We start from the raw sequence: 22,849 nt of genomic DNA on the forward strand, positions 1-22,849 counted from the left end.
CTCTTAGACTTCAGAAAAGAAAACATTCCTTCCCCAACCAAGCGTGCTTCGAGGCCATTGGCGAAGTAATGAGCCAACCTCTGTAATGCATCCCCAGAGGGAGAAGAGTGCTGCCTAATCTGCTCTAGCAATTCATTGGCAGCTCTTTTGTCATTGGCATACACAGATTGTGAACACATCATCAGAAGATTCCTCAAATCTACTGTTTCCTTGTTTGTCGCTTGATTCTTAGGACGACCCTTCACTCCACCTGGCTCTACAGCCTTCACTGTTTCACTCTGCAAACTACAGTGTTCATTACAAACATTTTCCACACTAAGCAGCACAACTCGATCAAAAGCATCTGACAAGTCACTCTCATCAACAAGGCTAAGTGCTGATTGCTTGTTACTTCTCCTTTCTTCTTCTTCTCTGGTGTCTATATCTTCGCGCTCGTGATTCTTCCTACCCTTAGACCCATAGGAATTCTCTCCCAATGTATTGATTGGTTCCTCTCCCTTTGAATCTAGACCAGCTACAAGCTTAGGGCCAGGAGGAAGAAACCTGGTAGCTTCCTCCAAGCCTCTCCTAAACTGGGAAAGGGAATCAGCATCGTTGAAAATATTGTGTGCCAAGAGTTTGGCAGTGGAAGAATCCAAATTTGAGAGGCCATGATTAACAGTAACTGAAGGTGGTTGAGAAAGGGAGTTGGGGTTAAACTGAAAAGCCAAAACAGAAACAGAATCTGGAGAAGGATTCAACTCACGAGAATTTTCATCTAAAAAGTTGTGGTTGCTGTTGTTGCTGCTGTTGCTGGTGGTGGGAGTGGTTTCAGCTTGGGGACTGAGAACAAGGGGATGTTGATTGGGGGAAAGAGGTATGTTGCCAGTGAGAGCGTTGTAGAAGGATTTCTCTGTAACTTGCAAGTTGAGTGAATCATAGAATGGCATCTGTTCAACGTTGTCTTCCATGAGGATTTGGTTTATGAACTTTGCAGTTTCTGAGAAGTCATTGTCTTCCAGAGAAGGGTCCCTTAACGACGGGTCCGTCGCTGCAAAACCAAGAGAATCAGAGACATACAATATGCTCTCCTCTTCTTCACCAAACTGGTGAGCTCTTCTGGGAAAGTTGGCCTCCATCGTAACAGTCAACAACACTCAAAGAGCTTTTTATTCTGAGAAGAAACACAAAGCATTGATGGAAGGGTGAGAAATGAAATGGTTTGATTTTATATGATATGATATGGTTCTGGAATGGACAGGGATGGAACCCGCCATAATTTTTTGGTGGTTTCAAAGAAGAAGGCCAAGCGGATGGTGAGGTTGCGTTACTGTTAGCACACTTGCAGCAGCCATTTTGGAATATACTGTTTATTTAGTATAATGAAATTTCTAATACATTCTTTTTAATGTACTTAGAGAAAATAGGTAAGATTCGTGTATTTGGCACACAAAAAGGTAAGATTGGGTGTTTAATTAAGCACATCCTTCCCGAGGGAGTGCTAATAGTCACCAAATTTCAGATTGAGGTTTTTGATTTTTTTTTAATTGTGGATATGTTTTATTTATTGTTATATTATTTTAGGTTTAATATAATTTATATTTTTTTAAAAAAAAAATTTATTATGCAAAAGTTAGTAAAAGAACTTCTTGTGGAGGCAGTCTTAGTCGTCCCATCATCATTTTCTCAGCAGCATACCACATCAGTGAATCACTGCAGCTGTGCTAGAATAAATATTATTTTTAGGAAATTAATATTTGGACATGCAAAATGTCAAATGACATCCAACATTGTTTATAGTTATACAAATATTGTTCTTCCGCAAAAGTCAAATTCATTTACTTTAAGTAATTAGACTATAAATTTAAAATGATCGAATATTATGATTGTAAACAATCATATAATTCAAATTATTCATAAAGATAATTATCATAAATTACTTTAATATAACATTTATTTTCATAAATAACTAAGTATAAATATGGAAAATATTTTTGGAAATATTTTAATTTAAAATGAAATTAATCATAGTGTAATTAAATATGGAATCAAAATAATTTAAATTATTGATTGTCATTAGTCTATAATTTAATTTACCAAACAAAAGATTAAAAAAATTCCTTTTTTAGACAAAAAATCCTTAAGCCTTAATCTCTAAGAGATATATCACGTTTCTTAAATCACCAAAAACCATGTTCCTTACGGGATAGATCACGTTACTTATTTGCTAAATGATCATGTTATGTAAAGGATTTTTTCTAGAATTTTAGTTTTATGGTGTTTTATAATTGTGATTTTGTTTTACAAAATATCTTTAAATAAGATTTTTAAATAATTATTATCATTTTTAATTAATATTGTTTTTTTATTCATATTTTTACATTAATTAAAGTACAAGTAACAAATACGGGTATATAGATTTAGTACCCATAAGAAAAGGGCACACAATTAAGAGAAGAAAAAAAAAGAACACGTGCCCTTTTTGAAAATGAAGGTAAAGGGACAGGTACAATAATATCCCTTTTCTTATCATACTCATTGTCATTCTTATAAGCATATATGTCAGACATGATATGCGTCATTTGAATTTAAGTTTTAATTTAAAATATAATTAATATTGTTATTTCATGAAAATATTTTGTTTTATTTTTTATTGTAACTAGGAGGTCTTATTTTATATTAATTAAAATATTATTTATAATAATTATTTAAATTACTATCTTACTTAACACATAACTAATTTTATGTCTTTCATTTAATTTTAAAAATATAGTCTTTCAAATATATAATCAGCTATATATCTATCATGTATACCAATAGTTAATAATTAAAAAAATTATACTTTAATTGTAAATAGTTTCTAAAATAAATTTAAGAAAATATTATCTAATGCAAGATTTTGTCTTTTAAACTCAAATTGTAATGATGTAGTCAAGCTAATATTCCAAATCACATATAATTGCTCTTCAATATATCTATTATGAATGTATTTTAATATATCAATAATTTAAATTTTTTTAATCATAATTTAGCCATTTCCAAACAATATACTAGCATCATAGACCATACAATCTCTAACAACCACATGTGAATGTGTAATATTCCAAAAATAAAGCAATGATTATTTAGATAAAGATGTCTAAATATATATTTTAGTAAAAGAAAATATAGATTAAATTATTTTAATATATTAGATTGTTATTTTTATTTTGAAAAGAGGAGGTATAATAATATATTAGATTGGTTAAAAATAATTATAATTAAAGATAGTAAAAATAATAGATAAAGAAAGATTGGTTAGACAAATTTCAAATTATGTATAATGTATAATTCTTAAATAAGAATAGACAATAGATAATTATTTCTTTTAGAATCACACATAAATCGTCTTTCTTGGTATTAGTGGGTTTTGTAAGAACAAGAACTAAGAAAAATAAAGAAAAGTGAAAAAATTCTTTTGACACAATTGATAGAGGAGAAGAAAAATAAAAAAGACTATGAATTCATTACTAACATGTGAGTAAAATAATTTTTTCTGAACCTTTATGATGTGAATTCATGATATATATATATATATATATATATATATATATATATATATATATATATATATATATATATATATATATATATATATATATATTTTAATAATTTTTTCTGAACCTAAGTTGTGATTATTTACAAAATTCCTTTTAGTTGTTTTATTCATTATAATTATCATGTTTATTTTCAAATAGAGAATTTGTTAAGTTTAAGGAAACTTAAAAACATAGGTTTTTTAATTACATTTATTTTAGTTTAGTTCATACTTCATAATAATACGCTAATGCACATACTTTGGTTATATTTTTAGCATTCATTTAATTTAAATGTCCATGTTTTAAGGATAATATTTTCATTTTACAAAAACTCATTTATTTGACTTATTTTATTATACATGAGATATTTTCAAATAATTATAATTTAAAATTTTCATATTTTTTTTGGTATTACAAGATATTATTGCAACAAATGACGTTACAGGGTGCACGTGAAGAGGTGTAGGGGCAATTGCCCCCACAATTTTTTTTTCTTTTATTTGTATATGTTTAATAAAAAAAATTACCCCACCAAATTTCTCCTCCTAACCATTTTTATTATTTATTTGGTTCATGGAAATTATTTGTTATAGGATTAACGATGATTCGTTCAAGAGCTTGTTCAAAGAACTAAATTTCTTCTACCCCCACTCTCCAAAAAAATCTTATCTTTTAGCATCTCTTAGAGATAAGAAAAGGTTGCAATTTTTTTTTATCGAATGAAGTTGGAAGAATTTATGATATGATTAGCTTCATTTTATTACTTATTTCTGTTTGTTGAAAGCTTAAGTCATGAGAATGACTGCATTTTTTTATAGAGAAACTAAGTTTGATATTTATTGGTATTACACATTCTTGTCTACATATATTTAAATTTGTTCGGCCTCCACTTTTTATCTATGATATATCAATTGATTATGCATTCTGGGGGTCACTCTCTTTACCATTTTCTCTCTCTTTATGCCCTTATTTGACCTTGTGAAGCACGGAATGTTCTGCTAGTTTTAATTATAAATTAATATGAGATAAAACTTAATATAGAATATTTATTTTATGTTTTTATCCCTAAATTTTTTTAAATTTCAGTTTTAGTCTCTAAAAAAAATTATCGTATTTTTTTTCTGTCAACCGTTTCAGTTTTATTTCCGGTTGTAAGTTAAGTTTTCATAGTCATAGTCAGGTAAGAAAAAAAAATATTCACGAAAGTATTGTTAACGAGGCTTCATAATTTTCAATAAATTTTCTTAGGCTAAAAGCATTGAATGAAATTGCCAGCTCCATTTAAGCAATATGTCATGCATATTTCACAATACGAGCAGCATCCAATATATTAATTCAAGCATGCTAACAAATCAGAGGGAAAAGCTTTCAGGTCCAGGCAAAGTGGTTATGTGAATAGGCCCCAGATCAATTTGGCTATGGTTACTTGAATAAGAAAGCATCTTAGCTAGCAGCCAAACAACATGCAATTTATAAGATCCAAAGAAGCTATACCATGTTACGCATTGTTAGAAGTTCAAACTTTTTTCTGGTGGTGCAATTTCGTCAGGGAAAGAAGGCTAGGAGAAGCTGGCATTTGTCAGCATTCGTATATGACTATTCTAGTTTATATATATGTAGCAGCAACAAATAATAAATATGAAGTTCTTTGACCAGTGGAACAAATTACCAGTAAATTTTAGAGATGCTGAGAGGAAATCATGATTTTCACATAAGTTGCTATATATAGAAATACAAAACTGCAAGCAAGAATATCACCGGAAAAAACAAACGGAACATAGTCATCATCTGTTTCAAATTAATCACATCTTCTCAACTAATTTGTCTCAAAAGACAAGTATCCTGTAAAAGAAATTAACAAACTTAAATAGAAGGACGTGAAATGCCTGATACATGTTGGTTAAAGAGAAAATAACTCAATAATAGGATTGCAAGTACTTGGGCAAACATGCTATAATGGCCCTCCTACTCTGATGACTAATATGCCCTTCTTATCAATATCACTAACGAAATTGTATTACCTTCACAAGTCTTAATCTACCAGAAAAGTGATGCTATAATTTTACCAAGGAACTTGGTGCAAAGCTTGGTACAATCTTCATCACAAAAGCTGAAGGTAGAGTAAGTAGGTAGCCAGACCAAGAATATCAGAACCTGAAACATAGTAACCAGCAAAATAAGCTTCACCATTGCAACATGCTGAAATATCTCAAGACTTAAGTAATCAGAAAGTTTTAGTAGGACTATATAACTCAAAGCTTACCAGGGAAAAAAAGAAGTGGATAGAGTTAAAGCCAATGACTGATTCTTGGAATCATACCTTTAGTATAGTATGAATTCTGAACCGAGTCACAGTAGCATCTCATTATGCCGGCACCCAACAAGAGGAAGCAAACAAAATGCGGCCCTTCCAACCTTGAAGCATCCAGTTGTTATTTTCATCTAAGACAAAATCTCTGTGGTATTCCTTTAACTTACTCCTAAATTTGGCCATTAATTCCTCATTCAGTGGTAGCTGCTTGAAACCAGCCTTCATATTCCTAACCTGCCACCGTTTGTAGGTCTCAGGCCTCTCAATCCTGTCAGAACCTTCACATGCTATAACATTCATAATCTCCCTGCCATAGAGCTCTCTCTCAACCATCAACCTCCTTTCGTTTTCACGAGATATGACAGTGTCATTCTTATCAGAAATGGCAGAATAATGAAAGAGAGCCTCCCTAAACCGCGTGGTAAAGAAAGGGGCATTATATGATCCGTTAGTGATGGAGTGAGTAAAAATATCCGGATTTATCTTCCTGATCAAATGCAGGACTGCATTTCTAGGACTGTTCACTTCAATAGTACACTCATCCAGTAAATTCTCAAACCTCTGGTGACAGTAGACAGCAACTAGCTCATTGCTTGCAATTTTGAGGGCTTCAAGCTGAATGGTTTCCCAGTTCCTTGATGATATGGCATTATACTCAAAGGGAACATTGTAACGCTTACAATAGTTAGCCAGGTGGCGACCCGTTTCCTCAATTTTTTCTGTGGGACGAAAGCCAGGTTGGGGAAACTCTATCCCTGTGATCCTAAGCTTGGGAGGTCCACCCTCCCTATTTGACAAAAGCCTAATGAGCATTGGCCACTGGAAACCGTGTAGGATGCCAAAATCAATAATATGGACGGTTTCTGCACTTGCAGCTGCTTTCATAATCATTGTATTTTCAAATAAATATGCAAACTTCTTGAAAGGGCTGGAGGAACTGAAAACCTGGTATGCCTTGAGTAACTCAGAAAAAGTGTTGTTCTTAGAGCTCAGAAAAGTATACATTCCTTGGGTACTTGTACCATCCCCAACCAAGCGTGCCTCGAGGCCATTGGCAAAGTAATGAGCCAACCTCTGTGATGCATCCCCAATGGGAGAAGAGTGTTGCCTAATCTGCTTTAGCAATTCATTGGCAGCCCTGATGTCACTGGCATACACAGCTTGTGAACACATCAACAGAAGATTCCTCAAGTCCACTGTTTTCTTCTTCTTCCTCACTTTTTTGTCTGAACCACCCTTCCCTCCATTTGGTCCCTCAACCTTCTCTGCTTCACTCTGCAAACAAGTGTGTTCATTCCACAAGTTTTCCTCGTGAAGCAGCACCTGATCAAAAGCATCTGACAGGTCAGTCTCATCAACAAGGGAAAGTGCTGATTGCTTGTTACTTCTCCCTCCTTCTTCTTCTTCTTCTTCTCTGGTGTCTCTCACTTCACACCCGTGATTCTTCCTACTATTCAACCTATACGAAGTGTCTCCGGACGAATTGATTGCTTGCTCTCTATATAAATCCAGACCAGTTACAAGTTTAGGCTCCGGAGGAAGAAACTTGGTAGCTTCCTCCAAGCCTCTCCTAAACTTGGAAACAGAATCAACCTCAATGGAAATATTCTGCGCTAAGAGTTTGGCAATAGAAGAATCCAAAACTGAGACCCGGTCACTAACTGTAACTGATGGCAGTGGTTGAGAAAGAGGATTGGGGTTAAAGTGAATAGCAGAAACAGAAACAGAGAGTGGGGAAGGGATGTTTAACTCACGAGAATTTTCATTTAAAAAATTGCTGCCACTGTTGTTGCTGGTTATGGTGTTGGTTTCAGCTTCGGAGCAAAGAACAAAAGGGGGTTGGTTGCCAGTGAGAGCATCGTAGAAGGATTTCTCCGTAACTCGCAAGGTGAGTGAGTCATAGAATGGCCTCTGGTCAACGTTTTCTTCCATGAGGATTTGGCTTATGAACTTGACAGTTTCTGAGAAATCGTTGTCTTCCGGTGAAGAAGGATCCATGGTTGGAAAACCAAGCGAGTCTGAGAGATACGGTATGCCCTGGTCTTCACCAAACAGGTGATAAGCACCTGGAAAGTTTGACTCCATGGTAACACTGAAACAGCTTTTTATTCTGTTCAGAAAGACAAAGCATGAAGGCTGAGAGGAGACATTAGTCAAATTACATTGCTGGTTTGAAAAAAGACAGCCGCCTCCATATTAAATGAATAAATAAAAAATTATTTTTATTTTCTAAAAACACATATTTATTTTATTTATCTTAAAATCATTATTTTAATTAATAAAAATATTTCTTCTTATTTTTTTAATTAAAAAATCTCATTATTTTCTTAAAATTCTATTTATTTCTAAATAAAATTCTTTCTAACTTATTTTACGATATAGCTGCATAATGTTGTGTAATTTATGCTGGAAGTGGAAAAAATATGTTTTTATCTTATAGTTTAGAGAATAGAATTAACATGATAAAAATATTAGAAAGACAAAAGACTAGTTCAACATGCACCAAACATTATAATAATTAAAAATAAACAATAAAGATTGCAAATGAGGCTTCTTATTTTTTTTAGAAATTAAAACTGATAAAAAGTTATATTAGAAGGACTGGTCTAAGAGACTTTATATTAAAATATTAGAATTTTATTTAAACCCAAAAAATAATTGTGGTTGTTTAATAGTCTGTGCAGTAGTCATTAAACAACCACAATTATTTTTTGGTTGCCAAGCTTAGACTTCCTCGTTCCGTCACAACGCGATAGTAGGAAATAATAGATAAGCCATCTCTTTTAGACTTTTCAGCATTGTTTGTTTCTTTCTCCGTCGAAAGACTACAGGAGAGTTTAATATTTTTTAAAGACAAAAAGTTGACAAATAATTAAGGAAAAAACTACTCATAGATCATTTATTTTCTCTTTTTTTCACCTCAATCATTGTGTTTTAAAAATCAGATCAGATCAGTTGATTAGATCCGTCCAACCAAAATCCAATAAATCAACCGGTTCAATTTAATTCTTGGATAAAAAATATCATCAACATGACGCCAAAATGTAATTCCATTATTGAGTTTCATAATCAACCTATTTCAACTCCTTTTCATTCTTATGACAATATCTGGCTTAATTTATTTTAAATTTTCTCTCTTTTTTTTATAAAAAAGTTGTCAAATATTATTCTGAATTGAAAAAACATTTTAAAATAAAGATACAATTAAAAAATGGATAAGTTAATTTTAGAAGTTTTTTCCTTCTTTTATCAAAATCTTAAAATCTAATACCCCATCAAGTGTTGGCTAGTTGACCTGTTTTTAGGTTGTACAACTCATACTGTGATTTTATAGCTCGAGACTAATCCAAAACCAATTTTTCTGTTGGGCACCAGACTTGTAAAGAGAAAGAAACAATATTTGATAATGTAGTAATATGTTTATAATTTTACTTGCTAGTGTTATTGAATTTGGTTTTGCAGTTTGTTTACTACATCAAAACCACACACTTTTATCCAACAAATTCACTAGTTTGTTGTGATGTGTTATTTCTTTAGTTGGCCATATTTTCTATGCAAAAAAATTAAGTGTATGTTTGGATTAAAGTTTGCATACATAAATTGAAATAAAAAAGTATGGTGTAAACTTAAGTTTGATAAAAATAAGTTACCTAAAACATGAGTTATGTTTGGATATTTTTTTTGTTCAAAAGTATGTTCATACAATGAATTTTGTTTAGATAATACCAATCAAAAATACTTTTACTTTAAAAGAAACAAATATATTCTTAGGTAAATCTAAATTTACTTCAAAAGTAAATTATAGAATTAATTTTTGAAGAATCCAAACATAATGTTAAACTAAGTTTGAGACTTTAAAAGTATGTTTGAGATATCCAAATAGGTATCCAAACATACCCTAAGGATATGTTGGTGAAATTGAACAATCCAAATCCAAATTACACTTTTATTGGATTGAATTGAATTTTTTTAGAAAATCATACAAACCAAACCATATTAAAAGCTCTTTTGCATTTTGGCTCAAAACTAATACACAAACACCCTTACTTGAATGATAAACATTATATTGCTTGTATTGTTTTGTTATTGACAACAAATACGGTTAAATGCTATTGACATTAAACACACTTATATATTTATCATTTAAAAATCACATAACCAAAAACAAAAATAATACCATAAATCAAATAGAAAAAGATCATAAATTTATTTAAGGTGATTCAGGTTTTGATTCCTATATCCATGAACTTCTCACAACAAATTTTTAAAATACGTTGGATAAACTTATAAATCTTCCTTTGACATGAACCTCTTCTCTCATCTAGAGTGACCTCTTCTTTATGGTAATTTTTCTCATCTTACAAACCTCTATATATAAACCTACCATCATAATCTTAAAAGAAAAAATAAATCTCTTATTTATAAAATATATCTTTAATTCTAAACAACATCTTAAAAATAAAATAATATTATTTTTTAAATCTAAAAAATATCCTAGAGATTTAAAATTACAAATTTGAATTGTTTTCCAACAACATTAAGTGATCAATTATATTGATTTAAAAAAAAACATAATGGACACGAAATAGGGTTAAATGCTATTGACAATACTTAAAATCAGTTTTAAGTCGATACCAGTCAAATAAGTAGCATATTTATAACTTAAAGTTTTGTATTGTCAAAGTTATTTCCAAATGAAAATTTATCTGCAGTCTGCAGATGAGCTGGATACCCCACAAAATACATTAGTCTAGGCAAACCAGATACCACAGCATGGCGATAGTGATTAATTGCCTCCGACAAAATTAGTGTTCGTTTGTTTAAAAAATTAAACAAAAATAATTTTAATAAATATAGTAGTAAAACGTGTCTTAATTAAACTCAAATACGGAATTTGCATTGAAACACAGGAAATGATTTTAGAAGAAAAAACAAACATGCACATGTGTAGTGTAACTTTGTTTATTTCATCAATAGTAAACCAGAGTAGCTTTTGATCTATCAAGTTCTCGAGGAATTGAAAGATTATGTCTGGCAAAAATATTCACGAGACTTCATAATAACAATAATTTTTCATAGACTACAAGAATTGAAAGAAAATGCCAGCTCCATTTAAGCAATTCATGTCATGCATATTTCACAATACGAGCAACATCCAACAGATTAGTCGGCAAACATGCAAACAATCACGGGGAAAAGCTTTCAGGTCCAGGCAAACTTGGCAATGGTACTTAAATAAGAAAGCATCTTAGCTAGCTACATCAAAAGCCATTGGCCCATTGTTAATTGAAAAATAAATAAAAATTGTGCAACCAAACATGCAGTTTATAAGATCCAGAGAAGATATCATTTTAAGCATTCTAAGAAATTCAAACTTAGTTTTTTAGTGGTGGAATTAAGTCAGAGAGAGAAGGCTAGGAGAATCTGGCATTTGTCAGCATGCGTATCTGACTATTATAGTTTATATATATGTAGCAGCAACAGATAATAAATATGAAGTTCTCTGATCAGTGGAAAAAACTACCAGCAAATTCTAGAAATGCTGAGAGGAAATCTGATACAGACCCAAATGTTGTTGGGCTAAATGAGCCCTTGATCCAAGACGAGGATGGTAAGAAGAGGTGGGGCAGGGTGTATGTGAGGAAGAAACCTAGAATGGGTGACGTGGCACACTAGGAGGGGTAGGTGGGTTAGAAGAGAGAGAAGAAGGGAATATTGTTTGTTTATAGAATCAGGGAGAGGGGATTGTATTTGGACATGCGGTTATTGTTATTTTGGGAGAGGAGCCTTCACGGTTGCTTCTTAGGAGCTTAGCTCTGGGCAGTAGGAATTTCCTTTCCTCCTGTATTTCATATTTCAATTAAACAGGATTAGTGTTTTCCTCATTTCATTTGCTTGTCTTTCCTTACCTGTATTTTAATCCCTATCATTGGTCCGACCTGCCGGATTACGAAAATGCCCCCGAGAAGGAACAATGCTCCGGGAGAACCAGTGGCTGAGGAGAGTGATGATGCGAAGGTGGAGTTTGTCGCTGGTGAGGTCACGAAGCTCAAAGCCATTGTGGAGGAGCTGGTGGTCCAGTCGTTACAGAACCAGAGCCATATGGAAGCCTTACGAAAGGAGTCAGCCGAATCGATTGAGAAGGTACGTAAGGAAGCTGCTGAAAATCAGTCCAAATTAATCACGCTCCTGTCGAGTTTTTCGAAAGGAGGTGAGGAAGAAGGCGAAGGACAAGGATCAGTGAAGAAAAAGACACCAAGTTCTGGAGGGGTGAAATCTGGAGGAAATCCGAGCTTGAAGCAGCTTGACGGAGATGATTTGGTGGAATTTCGTCAGTCAATGAAAAAAATTGAGTTACTCTCATTTTATGGTGAGGACCCAGCGGGCTGGATTGCGAGGGCGGAGATCTATTTCACAGTACAAGAAACTCGCGAGGCAGTTCGTGTGAGTTTAGCCCAACTCTGCATGGAAGGAGGAACCATACATTTTTTCCATTCTTTGTTGAATGAGTATGAGGAGTTGAGTTGGGAAGATTTGAAGAGAGAGCTGTTGGAAAGGTATGGTGGAAGAGGAGAAGGCAGTGTGTATGATCAATTGGCTTCGCTGAAACAAATTGGGAGTATGGAGGATTATATCCGAAGCTTTGAGTGTTTAATTGCCCAGGTACCTAGGATGCAAGATGAACAGTATTTCTCGTACTTTACGCATGGGTTGAAGGACGAAATCCGTAATCGTATGCGAAGTTTGCATGTGGCAAATCCTCTGACTAGGGGGCGAATGATGAACCTGGCCAGAGCCATTGATGTGGAACTTTCTGGTAGAAGCAGAGTCTGGCAGGGAAGAGGTGAGGCACGTGGGGATGGCAGGACCCAGATTGGTGCCCGACCCATTTCAAGTATTGTGGGTCGAATAGGCCCACGTCAGAATAATGGAAGTTGGGGAGTAAATGGGCCAGGCCCAAATGACAAAAAAGATGGAGGTGAGAAGAGCAATAATAGACCTAGGGATAGAGGGACACACCACCTCTCTTATCAGGATCTATTGGATCGTAAGCAGAAGGGATTGTGTTTTAAGTGTGGAGGTTCATACGGGCCGCTCCATCAGTGCCCCGTCAAACAGCTTCGGGTCGTGATGCTAAATGAGGAGATCCAAGTTGAATGCGACGACATTGAAGAGGAGCATGAGGACGATGATGCATTGGAGGCTGGCGAGATAGAGGGCGCTTGTACGACGTTAAGTCTCTGTTCGATGGCGACGGGAGGTGATGTTCCACCGAGAACGATGAAGTTGCGGGGTAAAATAGGTGAGATACCTTTGCTGTTTCTGGTTGACAGTGGGGCAACTCACAATTTTGTTTCTCGAAGACTGGTTGAGGCTCTGGGATGGCAGTGGGACGAGACAAAACATATGAGGATTTTGATGGGAGATGGGCACAAATCTGTCACTCAAGGGGTGTGTCGTGGCCTTAAGGTGCAGTTTGACAAAGGGGAATTTGTGATTGATGCGTTCCTCTTTGATTTGGAGGACATGGATATGATATTGGGCATGTCGTGGTTGTCCACGTTAGGAGAAACAACTGTGGATTGGAAGAAACAGATTATGAAGGTTAACATTGAACAGGGAGAAACAGTGTTAAAGGGGGTCCCTCGTGAAGAATCTTTATTGGTGTCAGTTTGTGGGTTGTTGGAGGAAAAGAGGAAGGGTGAATTGGATGATTGGAGTCCTGAACAGAGAAGTGTGTTGGAGGAGTTGTTGAATAAATTCAAGGAGGTTTTTGAAGAGCCTAAGGGGTTACCTCCGGTACGTTCAAAGGAACATAGGATCAACCTTAAACCAGGGCAGGAGCCTATTAATGTGAGGCCATACAGATATGCTTATCATCAGAAGAATGAGATTGAGAGACAAGTGAAGGAATTGATGGAGGCTGGTCATGTGAGGCATAGTCAGAGTGCATATTCCAGCCCTGTAATTTTAGTAAAGAAGAAACAAAACAAGTGGCGTATGTGTGTAGACTATAGAGCATTGAACAAGGTCACCATACCGGACAAATTCCCTATTCCTGTGATAGAAGAACTTTTGGATGAATTGCATGGGGCACGATTCTTCTCAAAGTTGGATTTACGTTCGGGATACCATCAAGTTAGGATGAGAGAGGAGGACATTCCTAAAACAGCTTTTAGGACACATGATGGCCATTACGAGTATCTTGTAATGCCTTTTGGATTAATTAATGCACCATCTACCTTTCAAGCACTCATGAATGAAGTATTTAGAACGTTACTGAGACGGGGGGTATTAGTATTTTTTGATGATATCCTTGTGTATAGTGGCAACTGGGAGGAACATTTGAAGTTGTTGGAAAATGTGTTGAATGTGTTGAGGACTCATAGTTTATTTGCCAACAGGGAGAAATGCTCATTTGGAAAGGAGAAGGTAGAGTATTTGGGACATATAATTACAAGCCAAGGAGTGGCAGTTGATCCAGCTAAGGTGAGTAGTGTGCTAGATTGGCCTGTTCCAAAGAATGTAAGAGGTGTTCGAGGATTCTTGGGACTTACGGGGTATTATCGAAAATTTATTAAGGACTATGGGAAAATAGCTAAACCCCTTACTGAGTTGACAAAGAAGGATGGATTTGGGTGGAATACCAAAGCTCAAGAAGCTTTTGAGGCGCTTAAGAGGAAAATCACAACAGCTCCAGTATTGCAATTGCCAAATTTTGATGAGGAGTTTTCCTTGGAGTGTGATGCATCCGGGACAGGAATTGGGGCCATTTTAATGCAACGCAAGAAACCTGTGGCTTATTACAGCAAGGCGTTAAGTTCCCGTAATCTAACAAAATCTGCATATGAAAAAGAATTGATGGCAGTAGCTCTTGCAATACAGCACTGGAGGCCTTATCTCTTGGGGCGAAAATTCACAGTTTTTTCAGATCAAAAGAGCCTCAAACAATTATTGCAGCAACGTATCACGACTGGAGGGCAGCAGAATTGGGTGGCCAAGCTTCTGGGCTATAATTTTGAAATCATTTACAAGCCGGGAAAGGAGAATAATGGAGCTGATGCTCTATCTCGGAGCAGAGATGAAATAGAGTTAAATAATATGGTTTATTTCCCAGTTTGGTTGGATTGGCAACAGTTAAATGAAGAGATACATGCAGATGCGAAATTGAGGAAATTGATTGAAGAGGTGAAGAAGAATAAGGGAGAAAGAGTAAAGGCCGGATATGCTTATAAACAAGGGGTGCTTTACTATAAAAACCGTTTGGTGATTCCTGAAAATTCAGATTGGATTTCTAAATTTTTGGAGGAATTCCATGCTACGCCTCAAGGTGGACACTCAGGCTTCTATCGTACTTATAGAAGAATTGCTGCCAATCTATATTGGAGGGGAATGAAGGGGGATGTACAGCAGTATGTTCAGGCTTGCGACACATGCCAGAGGCAGAAATATGTCACCTCAGCTCCCAGTGGTCTACTCCAGCCTTTACCAATTCCAGAGAGGGTTTGGGAAGATATCAGTATCGATTTTATTACTGGTTTACCGAGATCAAGAGGGTTTGAAGCGATCTTGGTGGTAGTAGACCGATTGACAAAATACTGTCATTTTGTGCCCCTTAAACACCCTTATACAGCCAGGACTCTTGCGGAAATTTTTGTGAAAGAGGTAGTGCGACTTCATGGGGTTCCTAACTCCGTTGTGAGTGATCGTGACCCCTTATTTATGAGTCTGTTTTGGAAAGAATTTTTTAAAATGCAGGGGACAAAGCTTCAAATGAGCACAGCCTACCACCCCCAATCGGATGGTCAGACCGAAGTTACCAACAGGTGCCTTGAAACTTATTTACGTTGCTTTATCACGGATCAACCTAAAACCTGGGTGATGTGGATGCCTTGGGCTGAGTATTGGTTCAATACAACCTACCATGGGTCCACGGGAATGAGTCCTTTTGAAGCTGTATATGGGAGACAGCCACCTAAGATTGTTCAAGTAGTACAAGGGGAAGTGAAAATGGAAGCTGTCCAGAAGGATCTTTTGGAGAGGGATGAAGTTCTGAGACAGTTGAAGACCCATTTGCTTCGAGCTCAGGATAGGATGAGAGTTCAGGCTAACAAGCATCGTAGGGAGAGGAATTTCGAGGTAGGGGACTTGGTCTTTCTGAAATTGAAGCAGAATAGGCAACATTCTGTTATGAGCAGGGTCAGTCCTAAGTTGAGTGCTAAATATTATGGACCCTTTGAGGTTGTGGAGAGGATTGGGGAAGTGGCCTATCGCTTGAATTTGCCACCATCTTCAAAGATTCACCCAGTTTTTCATGTGTCCCTATTGAAAAAGGCAGTTGGGAAATACAAGGTTGAGGAGGTCCTTCCTACGGGGCTGGAGGATGATAGAGCAGAATTAATGATCCCTGAGTTGATCTTGGCTGCAAGAAGCAACACAAAAAGAGGGGAAACCAAGAAGCAAGTGCTGGTTCAGTGGAAGGGGAAATTGGCAGAAGAAGCTACTTGGGAGGATGAGGTTACAATTAGGAGCCAATTTCCAGATTTTAGCCTTGGGGACAAGGCTCTATTTCAAGAAGGGAGTATTGATACAGACCCAAATGTTGTTGGGCTAAATGAGCCCTTGATCCAAGACGAGGATGGTAAGAAGAGGTGGGGCAGGGTGTATGTGAGGAAGAAACCTAGAATGGGTGACGTGGCACACTAGGAGGGGTAGGTGGGTTAGAAGAGAGAGAAGAAGGGAATATTGTTTGTTTATAGAATCAGGGAGAGGGGATTGTATTTGGACATGCGGTTATTGTTATTTTGGGAGAGGAGCCTTCACGGTTGCTTCTTAGGAGCTTAGCTCTGGGCAGTAGGAATTTCCTTTCCTCCTGTATTTCATATTTCAATTAAACAGGATTAGTGTTTTCCTCATTTCATTTGCTTGTCTTTCCTTACCTGTATTTTAATCCCTATCAAAATCATGAGTTTCACAGAAGTTGCTGTAACAGAACAAAATTGCAAGCAAGAATATTACCGGAAAAAAAAACAAACTGAACATGTTCATCTGTTTCAAATTACTCATATCTAGTCAACTAATTTGGCTCAAGAGAGTAGAGACAACTTATCCTGCAAAAACAATTTACAAAATTATATAGAAGGATGTGAAAAGCCTAATACATGTTGGTTAGAAAGAAAATAACTAAATATTATGATTACAAGTACTCGGGCAAACATGCTGTAATAGCCCTCCTATTCTAATAGGCCCTACTTATCAACATCATTACAGAAATTGCATTACATTCTCAAGTCTCAATTCTACCCGAAAAGTCGTGCCATAATTTTACGGAGTAACTTGATGTAAAGCTTGGTACAATCTTCACCGCAGCAGCTGAAGGTTAAGCAAGTAGGTACCAGAACATCAAACAATATAACCAGCAAAACAAGCTTCACCATTGCAACATGCTGAAATATCTCAAGACTCAAGTGATCAGCAAGTGCTAGTGGGACTATACCTCGAAGCTTTAAAAGGGAAATAAAAAGTGGATAGAGTAAAGGCCAATGACTGATTCTTAGAATAATACCTTTAGTCTGCTATGAGTTCTGAACCGAGTCCAGTAGCTTCTCATTATGCTGGCACCCAACAAGTGGAAGCAAACAAAATGCGGCACTTCCAACCTTGAAGCAACCAGTTGTTATCTTCATCTAAGACAAAATCTCTGTGCTAAAATTCCTTCAACTTAGTCCTGAATTTGGCCATTAATTAATTCCTCATTCAGTTTTTATGTCTCAGGCCTCTCAATCCTCTAAGAACCTTCACATGCTATAACATTCATAATCTCCCTGCCCAAAAGTTCTCTCTCAATCATCAACCTCCATTCGTTTTCACGAGGTAGGACTGTGCCAATCAAATCATAAGTAGCAGAATAATGAAAGAGAGCCTCCCTAAACCGTGTGGCAAAGAATGGGGCATTATATGATCCATTAATGATGGACTGAGTAAAAATATCCTGATTTATATTCCTGATCAAATTCAGGATTACATTTCTAGGGCTGTTTTCAATGGTATACTCGTCCAGTAAATGTTCAAACCTCCAGTGACAGTTCACAGCAACTATGTCGTAGCTCTCAATTTTAAGGGCTTCAATTTTAATGGTTTCCCAGTTCCGTGATGCTATATGGCATTGTACTCAAAGGGAACATTGTAACGCTTACAATAGTTAGCCAGGTGGCGACCCGTTTCCTCAATTCTTTCTGTGGGGCGAAAGCCATGTTGGGAAACTCTATCCCTGTAATCCTAAGTTTGGGAGGTCCACCCTCCCTATCAGACAAAAACTTAACAAGATTTGGCCACTGGAAACCATATAGGATGCCAAAATCAATAACATGAACGGTTTCTGCCTTGGCAGCTGCTTTCATAATCATTATGAACTTTGCAGTTTCTGAGAAGTCGTTGTTGTCTTCCAGTGAAGAAGGATCGATGATTGGAAAACCACCAAACGAGTCTGAGAGATAAACATGTCTTTAAAACCGGGAAAGTTTGATTCCATGGTAACACTGAAATATGTTGAGAAAGACAAAGCATGAAGGGTGAGAAATGAAATGATATGGTTATGGAAGGGAAGGAAGAGTAATTGTATTGAAAAAAGAGAGAAGATACTAAATAATATACTATGTACTACTACATTTAAGGTGCATAATGTCGTAAAGATGCTGGATCCTGGAAGTGGAACAAAGAGATATTTAAGGTTAACAGCATCTAATTTAGTTTCCTTAAATCCAAAACTACACTTAGAATAAAAGATATGTTCCGAAATCAAGTGCATTGTATTGTTAGGATTATACTATTAAGCAATTTTTTCGATTTACTGCTTGCATAAAATAATTTTATAAATAACTTTTTTTCTACGCGGTGTAAATTAATTATTAGTCTCTATAGCATACATATTTAATTTTTATTTTAGTCTGTAAATTAGAAAAGTTATCAGTTTTAATTATTGAGAATTAGATTTCTTTTTATTTTTGGTTCTGATTATTTTATTTTAGTCTCTATAATATTTACTCAATATTGAATTAGTTCTTGTAATATATTGACTATAGTAGAAAGTAAAATTAATATTGTCAAAATATTAGAAAGATTAATTTAATATTGACACAATATTAAAATAATTAAAATTAAACAATAAAGATTAAAAATAAGGATTCTTATTTTTTAGAAATAAAAATTGATAATTTTCTTATAAAGATTAATGAAAAAAACTTTATATTCCAAAGATTAAAATATTATTTGAGTAATAACACATGAATATCACATTATTTAAATACTCTATTAACATTTTTTATTTTATTTTTAATTACATCATAAATTCTATTATATTTATATTTTTTTTTCCTCTCCCACTAAGTGTTAAATAATATTATAAGTGTCCATCTCCATCAAACATTTTTCATATTATTTAAAGAAAAAAACGATAGTGATTGTTTACTTTACTGACAACCTGAACAGCCAATGGATGGCGTTACTTGGTTGTCAAGTAGACAATTGTGAAGGAGCCTTCTCTTTTTACTTTTTAGACTTTTCTACAGTTTATTTAATATTTTTTAAAGACAAAGGTTGACAGGTTTTTGATGATTGAAAATAAAACGTTATCATTTAATAGATAAACAAATTGGGAAAAATAAAGAAAACAACTATTTTTTACAACGGCACGTGTAAGAGTTGATTAAATCTTACTATCTCAGGATTCGGCGGCTTATGAGTTGCCTATCAGAAGAACTCAAGAAGGAAGAGTTCAACATTGAAATATGTCATTCAAATAGCATCACCAGCTATCAGTTATATTATACATACACTTATGACTTGGCCAATTTAAGAAACTGAACTATGTTATGTCATTACATTAGCAGGGATCGGCTTCAAGAATTTTGGAAGTCCATGTCTCCCCTACAAGTATTGAAACGCTTCTCCTAATTAACTACCCTGTGAAGAGCATTGTCAAAGCCTATGCAGGCACCCAACAGGAGGAAGCATAAACTACTCGGCCCTTCCAACCTTGCAGCATGTAATTGCCATCTTCAAGAAGCATGAAATCACTGTGGTACACACCTTTCAACTTGCATCTTAATTTGTTAATGAGATGTTTATCCAAGGGCAATTGCTTAAATCCAGCCCTCATGTTCCTAACCTGCCATTGCTTGTATGTCTCAGGCCTCTCAACCCTCTCACTACCCTCACAAGCTACAATATTCATTACCTGCCGCCCAAAGAACTCTCTCTCAAACATCAACCTCATTGGATCTTCCCGAGCAACATTGGTATCAAGCACATCAAACAAAGTAGAATAATGAAAAAGGGCCTCCCGGAACCGTGTCACGAAGAATGGAGCATTATAGCTCCCATTGACAGTAGCATGTAAAAAGATTGCAGGATTTGCTTTCCTTATTAACTTTAAAACAGCATCTCGGGGACTATTCACCACAACTGTCTCATCAAGTAGATTTTGAAATCGAAACATAGCATTCGCAACAAGAAGTTCATTTTCCTTTATCTTCAAGTCCTCAATTTTGATGGTTTCCCATTTCTGTGCAATGGCATTGAACTCAAATGGAACATTAAAGCGATCACAATACCTTGCAAGTCGAAGCCCTGTCTCTTGGACTCTCTCTGCTGGCCTGAAACCAGGTTGTGGGAGCTCTATCCCTGTAATACGCAGCTTGGGAGGCCCACCAGGTTGTTTTGATAAACGATAAATAAAAGCTGGCCACTGGAAGCCATAACGGATGCCAAAATCTATAATATGAAGAGTTTCAACTTCCTTGGCTAGCTGCAAAATTGTATGGTTTGCAAAAATCATCGAAAGCTTCTTGAATGGACAGGCAGAAATATACATTTGGTAAGCTTTCACCATGTCCGCTGCAGAGGTTCTTTTGTGAGATAAAGCAGTATAAATCTGAGTGCCGGTGCCAGCCAAGCGTGCTTCAAGGGCATTTGCAAAGCAATGGGCCAGCCTCTGAGTCCCATCACCTAGTGGAGAAGCATGTTGCTTTATCTGCTTCAATAACTCATTAGCAGATACATGATCATCTGAAGAAACAGCTTGTGCGCATAGAATCAACAATGTCCTCAGATCCACAACTCCCTTCTTGTTGCCTTGTTTCTTAACACGGCTCTTCCCACCACCAGACTTGTTTGTTTCTTCTAATTTACCCAAGGATGGTCCACTGGGAAGGTCTGTGTAACCAATACACGAAGGAGCTGGTTCATTTCTGCACCACGTGCCTAGCAGGACCTTATCAAGCAATTCTGATATCTCACTGTCATCAATGTACACAGCTGACTGCTTGTTGCTTCTCCCATCTTGTAAATCTGTTTCTTCATCTTCCCGCTCGTGATTCTTCCTTCCTCTTGACTCGGCAGAAATTTCATCTATATCCCTCTCCGCCTTAATTTCCTCCTGCTGAAGAGGAACCATTCTAAAAGATGGGTTCTCCAAGTCAATAACCAAAGGATTCCCTTTAGGCAGGAACTTATTGGCTTCCTCCACACCCCTCTCAAATTGCAGTACAGACTCACTCTTGCTAAACAAGTTTGTTGAACCTGGACCCAAAAATCCAGCCGCGGAACTAGCCAAGAATTCACTATTGGTTACGGCAAATTTGCTCGTGGTGTTCATTGAAGATTGGATTGAACTGGCCTGGAAAACAAAGTCAGTAGGAAAAGTGGTTTGCAGTATGGAAGGCTTGTAGTCAGCAAGATCGACGTTATTCCATTGCGACCCAAACGAGTTACCGGTGCTAGTCGTTGTACCACTGAAGCTACTTTCATCAGGGCTGTCCACGTTGTGATAGTTTTGGATGGAAGAAGAAGAAGAAGAAGAAGGGTATGTCTCACCAATGACCTCATAGAATGATTTCTCAGCAGCTTGGAGAGCCAAGGAATCATGGAACATACACGGCTTTGCCTCCAAGTCCTCTTCCATAAGCATTTGGTTTATGTAGCGTAGGACAGTGGCAGAAAAATCAATCTCATCCACTGGAGAGTCTTCATCATTGGACAAGGAAAAAGGATTTTGAGCAGCATTTGGATCAGGCGGAATAAGAAATGGGTTATCCATGAGTCGAAAATCAAAGGGTTTCATCATCCCATTAACAGGGTCAAAGAAGTGATCCTCTGCATCGACCGTGTTGGGCACTTGGCTGGGTTTAACGCCATTGATGAAATTGGACTTGATATGAGGATCCATCAAGGTGACAAAATTCAATTCACCCCTTCTATCAATCGATACTGTTGATTGAAAAAGAGAGATAAAGAAATTAGTTTGTTGCCCTTAACCCCCATGAAATCAGAACCATATCATTAGCATCATTTTGTAATTAGACATGAAAAGTGGAAGAGACAGAAGCAGTAAGACATATAGAAAGCTAAAAACAAACAAACATATATTAAAGAAGCTTGAGGGAACATTAGTAACCCTAGGAATGAGTGATTTGGAGGTAATTTATGTTAAAAAGGTGAGTTTCCATAACTGACGGACATAATAAGGAAGAAAGTCAGTTGCGTCAAAGAAGAAAGAGAGAAAGATGACTCGTTAATTAATTAATAATAATGATGTAAAAAAAGAAAAGAAAAGAGGGAGAAGCAACCTGTGACTGTGAGTGAGAATTGAGAATTTCTTTGCTTTGCTTTGCTTGCGCTGGTTTAGTTGGTGGGCGAAGACAAGAGTCATTGGGTCAGAGTCATAACTGAGACAGATCATAGAATGTTGAGACCCCAAAAAAAAAAAAGAAACCCTTTTTGCGTGTCGCGTCTTCAACCAAAACCAGTTCCAACTTGAGCGTGTGTGTGTCAAATGATGAGATTGGCCTCCGCTCTGCACCTTTGAAGGCAAAGGCAAATGCAAACGTTGGCTGTTCAGCAATAGAAAGTTCTTCCTTCTTATTGACGTGTACCATTGCCTTAAGTGATGCTTAACACCTTTACTCCTTGTCTTGAGTGATTC

The 22,849-nt window shown here is 36.1% G+C and overlaps 1 protein-coding gene and 1 pseudogene across 1 annotated transcript in view; both read right to left on the minus strand.

Annotated features, from left to right (window-relative positions):
* LOC100815586 (uncharacterized) overlaps nucleotides 1–22,773 on the minus strand; it is a 36,651-nt gene extending 13,878 nt beyond the window's left edge. The window contains exons 1-6 of the mRNA XM_006592132.4: nucleotides 22,494–22,773; nucleotides 19,855–22,134; nucleotides 18,066–18,355; nucleotides 17,265–17,372; nucleotides 15,793–16,026; nucleotides 6,274–8,034 (exon numbers count right to left, since the gene is read on the minus strand). Coding sequence (XP_006592195.3) covers nucleotides 6,274–8,034; nucleotides 15,793–16,026; nucleotides 17,265–17,372; nucleotides 18,066–18,355; nucleotides 19,855–22,093 — 4,632 coding nt within the window. The 5' untranslated portion in view covers nucleotides 22,094–22,134; nucleotides 22,494–22,773. The remainder of the gene's footprint in view (nucleotides 1–6,273; nucleotides 8,035–15,792; nucleotides 16,027–17,264; nucleotides 17,373–18,065; nucleotides 18,356–19,854; nucleotides 22,135–22,493) is intronic.
* On the minus strand, nucleotides 17,633–18,394 carry LOC100815053 (scarecrow-like protein 34; annotated as a pseudogene).
* Nucleotides 22,774–22,849: the final 76 nt, after the last annotated feature.

Source organism: Glycine max, chromosome 12 (genome assembly GCF_000004515.6).
Source record: "Glycine max cultivar Williams 82 chromosome 12, Glycine_max_v4.0, whole genome shotgun sequence".
Lineage (NCBI taxonomy): Eukaryota > Viridiplantae > Streptophyta > Magnoliopsida > Fabales > Fabaceae > Glycine > Glycine max.